The sequence below is a fragment of the Centruroides sculpturatus genome, unplaced genomic scaffold (genome assembly GCF_000671375.1).
Source record: "Centruroides sculpturatus isolate CEXI.00-Female unplaced genomic scaffold, Cexi_2.0 scaffold323, whole genome shotgun sequence".
NCBI classification, from domain to species: Eukaryota; Metazoa; Arthropoda; class Arachnida; order Scorpiones; family Buthidae; genus Centruroides; species Centruroides sculpturatus.
Window position 1 is genome coordinate 498,379 of NW_019384566.1, and position 6,000 is coordinate 504,378.

At 31.7% G+C, this 6,000-nt stretch overlaps 1 protein-coding gene across 1 annotated transcript in view; it reads right to left on the reverse strand.

The window, feature by feature from the left end:
- Nucleotides 1-6,000, reverse strand: part of LOC111624051 (dynamin-1-like) — a 31,955-nt gene that overhangs the window by 22,919 nt on the left and 3,036 nt on the right. Inside the window, exons 2-3 of the mRNA XM_023366830.1 lie at nt 3,931-4,107; nt 891-964 (exon numbers count right to left, since the gene is read on the reverse strand). Coding sequence (XP_023222598.1) covers nt 891-964; nt 3,931-4,106 — 250 coding nt within the window. The 5' untranslated portion in view covers nt 4,107. The remainder of the gene's footprint in view (nt 1-890; nt 965-3,930; nt 4,108-6,000) is intronic.

Below are 6,000 nucleotides of genomic sequence, written 5' to 3' on the forward strand. Positions count from 1 at the left end.
AACATATCGAAAATTAACAAATAATTATCGACAAATACGTAACACATTTTTTTCATTATATACCGTACTTCATACATATAAACCTTAGTTTTTCCAAATTTTTGCCACTGTCTAGAATTTTTAATCTATCCTCAAGTGCTTGCGACCTCTTAGTTTATTAAGAAACGCTGCCCTATGCCAAAAAAGGCTCAGTTCTAGACGGCTCACCAGATGGAAACCACTTTAATTAATGATGGCCTAATGGCCGAGCGGTCAAGGTGGCAGCCTACCATTCTGGGGGATCAGGGTTCGGATCCAGACGGGTCGAAAAAACCCCAGGAATTTTTCGGGGGGTGGTCCGTCCGGATATGTCGGGAACCGTCCCTTACCAGCCGACCGCCTCATTGTGGGCCTGAACGAAGCCATAATGAGCTTGCTAAAAGAGGTCCTCTTAGTGCCCACAGCGCAGAAAGAGCTTCTTAAATAATGTGTTGTTATAAAAAAATACGAAGCATTTTTTTACAGCTTGTGCCCCCATTTTTAGTCTGCAAGTGCAGCTGATAACCCTCTGTGTATTATTCATATGTACACACTTTTTAAATCCTCTTACTATTATTTTGGAGATTATAATTAACGTTTTCCTTCTACCAATCATCATGAAAGACAAAGTATTGAGAAAGACAAAGCTCTGTATCTAACTCGCTTGTTATAAGTCAAAGTAATAAACTAGTAACATATGATCGACGGACTGAAGCACCATTAGAGCATAGTGCTAGTGATTATAGTTAAAGATGGAGGTTATAGGCCTAGTAATTAACTATTTAATTGAGAGACATAATTAAATGATAAATAAAAATTGCAAAGAAGTTCAAATGTATAAAATCAAAAATTGATATAAATCTAGAATTTACCTTCATCCGAATTAATAAGTTGAATAATCAAAGGTCTTCGTGTCACAATATCTTTACCTCGGGGTATAAACTCCCTTAAATTGTTATTAAAATACAAGAATCATCAATAAGATTAAGAAAACATTTATATTTAAATTTAATTAAAGAAAACATCACATATACATGTATTTAAAATTTGAATATTTCTAAATACAGTAGAACCTCGATTATCCGGACCTCCATTATCCGGATTTTCGATTATCCGGATTGTTCAAAATAAACAAAAATTTTACGAATTTGCTGATTTGCACTTGGCGAATTATGATACTGTTTATGTACGCGATGGAATAAATAACTTTTTTTGTTTCAACAACGTCTCACCCAGCACAGTGATCGTAAACTCTTAAATATATTTTGCATCATAATAAAAATATAACTTGACATACGTATTTATAAATAATTTATATTCAAATTATTCAAATTACATCATTTCTATGACCAAGAGCGGCGTATGGGCAACGTGGGCCACCACCTATGCCTCGCGGTCCGAAGGACCTCACGCCTCGAAGGTTTATGCATTACTTAAAAGCCGCGAACGCGACGAAAAAATTTTACTCGTCATAAAACGATAAATAGTTTGTCAAATTTTTATTCATAAAAATGCAGTTTCAACTGCTTTTTATTTTATAAAATCCGTCTTCTTGCGCCACCAGAGGGCCTTTTAAACAATAGGTAGTCTGTTAGCGTTGGTCAGTAGTAGTCCAAATTCAATACGAACGTTTGTTTCTTGAAAATTTGATCACGATTTAAATACAGTATTTATTTTTAATATTACCGATATGTCATCGAAAAGAAAATGTGTTGTATTATCATTAAAAGACAAATGAAAGTATTTGTTTTGATTATCCAAATTTTTCCTTATCCGGACCGCCTTCATCCCCAACTAGTCCGGATAATCGAGGTTCTACTGTATATATATATTTAACAATTTATATATTCTAATATATTTTATAAGTAATTTAAATGTATTTAAATAGTAATTGTATAGGCCAGGAGTGACAAACCTATGGCACGCAGCACATTCGGAGAAATCATCTGGCACGTAACGTATCATATGGTTTCGATTTATCATCTGTCTTTTTCAATCATCCTTTCAGTTTATCGCCTGATCAATCAACTTATTTTTACATTAAATGTACAACTTAACATGTACAGTACAAACGTACTTGTATATGTTAAGTTTTAAGATAATGTCTATTTTGAGTATTGTTACTTCTCATTGCGTTGCAAATAAATTCCATTAGACTACTATGTGACAATGCTATCACAATATTGGTATTTTGATAGCATTGTGATAGTGATATTTCAATAAAAGTACCATATAATATTTAAACTTCCCCTCAATACTTATATAGTATCTGAAACACAACTTCGCTCGGTGGCTCATGCAAATTTGAATTAGGTGACAAATGATTCCTATATTCCAAAATAAGCTATTTAAACAAAATGTATTTTTAGGGCCGGCTCGAGAAAAAGCGGGGTCCGGTGCACAATTGTTCTGCGGGGTAGGGTTTCTCATTTCCCGGTCTTTTGCTTGTCTTAGGATTTCGGGAAAAAAGTTAACTGTTTCCCGGGATAGAATTAATTATTTTTAAGATATACAAAATATCTTGAAATCAAATAATACAATTATTTTTTTATTTTTTAAAGTAATACGTTCTGCAACCTCCAAAATCATATTAATAATGCTGTGTGAGGTATATATTAAAAATTACCTTTTAATTACGTAGAAATTTTCACAAATAGAAAAAATTTATTAAAGTTTGCCGGAAATTGCATACAACAACAACAACAAAAAATGCTTTGAATTGAGTTGAAAATTTAAAAAGAAATTAACTTAGATTAAACTTCTAACTTAAAAGATAATTTTCGTTTTTTAAATAATATATATTACAAAATAATATTGTAAATTTTTATAATAAGATTTTAAAAAGAAAAGATGGTCAACACTCCGATAACTTAATCTGATTCTTATTTTGGTAATAAAAAGCCCTGCTAACGAGAATGCCCTTTCCGATTCAATTGATGCGAGTGGAATCGTGTTTAATGTATTTAAGAGAAGACAGATGTTGTGTTTTTTCACCTGTAGCCTGGAAGATTTCTAGTTCATTTTCGAGATTGCAGTACTTCTTTTGCTCTCTAGTATTTTTGATTTGTCTACCTCGGCTGCTTTAACAGAAACATCAAGCTTATAGCCTAATAATTCGGCAGTTCGTTTGTCTTTATTAATCAGGTTTATGAAGAAAAACTTCATACTTACAGATTTCGTACTCGTTTGTATCCTTGCCCAATTTGCACAACCTGGCATTACGCAGATCGAAGCTACTGGGCATAGTTAAAAATTAAGACAACGTAAGCACAATTATTCCGGATATTACAGGTAAAGAATTTTGAGAGTCCTGCCACAAATAAGCTACGTATTGATTATTGACCATTTGTGACATGCCGTAACGAGCAAACATTTAAAAAACTAATAAGTAGGTTTAAAGTTAATAAATACAAATGTATTCCAGCAGTTTATGAGTTAATAATACATTTTATTTGCAAAATGTTCCCAACTTTAACACAAAATGAAAAAAAATAAACTTTCAAGAAATTTGCAGGATTTCCCGGGATGAAAAGAATTTCCCCGGGATATTTTCCGGATTAAAAAAACCGGGATACCGTTTGAGAAACCCTACTGCGGAGCCTTGTGCGGTCGCACCGTTCGCACCGCCCTCCGCCCGGCCCTGCTTATTTTTATGATTATTCGGACACAGTTTTGACGATTAATAATTTTAATTATTTAAAATAATCTATATAAATGTATTAAAACTTTAATTTGATGTTATATTTTTATTTTTAACTGCAATCTATATTTGATGATTTTATTAGTTCTATATCAAAAAAGTATTATCAAAAACAAATATTAATGAGAAACAAATAATAAATCAAATTTTTTTATCATATTAAAATATCCTTTTAATATAATTAGCATTAATTATAAATAAATGATGCCTACCTTCCAACGATATTTTCCAAAACACTACTTTTTCCAACACTTTGAGCACCTACAACAGCAATTTGTGGCAACTGAACAGTAAAATTTAAATTTAAGGGTGTTAAAAGGTCCTGTATGCTATTAACCAGAATGATCAAATCTTCCATTCCTTCATTCGTCGACTTACCGTTAGACATCCTAAAATTATAATAATTAGCCTACGTGTTAAATTTCTTTATTTTTCACTTTATCTTGTATAAAAATATAGGGAATGAATATAAATAAATTATATACTTGTAAAATTAACGTGTAAATAAAGAAATTTTGTAAAAATTATTTTATTGAAAAATCTTTCATTTAAAATTCATTATCAACAGCAAAATTTATTTTTCATAATTTACCTGATGCAGGAGCTTTAATCTTATATTGCGCCAAGTGTTAAAGAGTAGAATAAAGTGCCATCACTTAACGCTATTTTATGACACAGTGTGACCCAAAAATAAAGTTAAACGATTCTTCTGGCTGCTTTTATATCTCGGTTAATTGACTTTTGATCTGTACATGCTAAGTTCAAAATTAGCGCATAAACCTTATGCGAGATTTAATTCCATGCAATTGTACTGAATAAATCGGTGTTTTAAATAATATAATTTAAAATATTGATAACATTTCTAAAAATAAATAAATTAATGGCTCTGAGATTAAAAGTAAATTGTTATAATTTATATTTTATGAAGGCTAAAGGAATTGTTTGTGAAGAGATTAATTACGATTTGCTACAACTTTTAAATTAAAAAAAATTAAATTAAAGTTTCTACTTTTATTTCTATATCGTAAATAATAATTTTAAAGCAAATACTCGTATATTCTCACCTGTTACTTTTTGTAAGAGACGTGTTAAAAGAATTAAGGAAGGAGATCTGATTGTTTCTGAGCAATGATTTAATGTATAATTGTATAACAGTTTATTATAGATAAAAGAAAATATATGATAAAATGATATAAAAAAGATAATAGACTTTTCAACAGATTCAGCTAGATTAATTTAAAATACTGCAGCATATAGAAACAGGTCGAGTTTCCCTCAGATGGGACTGGGTCGAGTCCTGTTGAAAGCCCATTTATTGATTCTTTCAATCAAACCTCGATCAAAACCTCGATCGATTCTTTCAATCAAACCTTCTTTCAATAGTTTACTCATAAATAGCATCCTGTTCTGATAAAGCGCCAATGACTCGTGAATAGAGTTTACGTCTCTAAATATAAGAGAATCTCTCGGTATCTGTACAGTACTAAGTGTTTTTGCATTACCAACGACCCTAACGTCATTTTATGGAAGTTTGACCAAAATATTGACACTAAATCGCGTGTAGAGCTAAGCGAAATATCACAAACAATAAGAATTATACATGTACTGTATTAATTAAAATGAAGTCTATACATAAGTTTGAGACTGAGTGATTAAAAGTCATAATTTGCTGATAAAAATATGGTTTGCACTGCAAAATCATATATTTTATACTTTACAAAGGATTCTCTATTTAATATTTATGGGGAAGATCCATTCACGAGTATGCGTTGGCGCTTCATCAGTATAAAGCTATTTAGGAGAGTATATCGCGTTAGATTTTACTTCGGTTTATGCCATATTCGATTCAGTGCTAATATCAAAAGTGAGCTGTTATTGGCTCTAAATCGAAATTTAACTGACAAAAGAGTGTAAAGAAACAACAGCAACTATTTTTATTAAGAAACTTTTTTAAATATAAATTTATTAGAGATTGGCAAACAGCGGCGGCCTTATCCATTGCGAGGCTCTGGGCGGCAGATCTTTGCGAGGCCCTGGGCAGCAGATCTTTGCGAGGCCCTTGTCCTTTGTGCAAAGTATGTGAATTGAAATAGTAGGCACTTATTAATATTAATATATACTGTACTATAAATTAAATTTATTTTATTGTTATAACTAATAGCCAAGGATAAAATAAAAAGTTTTAAATATCAACTTTTTTCTACTTGGTTGTTGCGCGAGGCCCCTCCAAGAGCGAGGCCCCGGGCGATTGCCCTGCTCGCCACCCCCTAAGGCCGCCACTG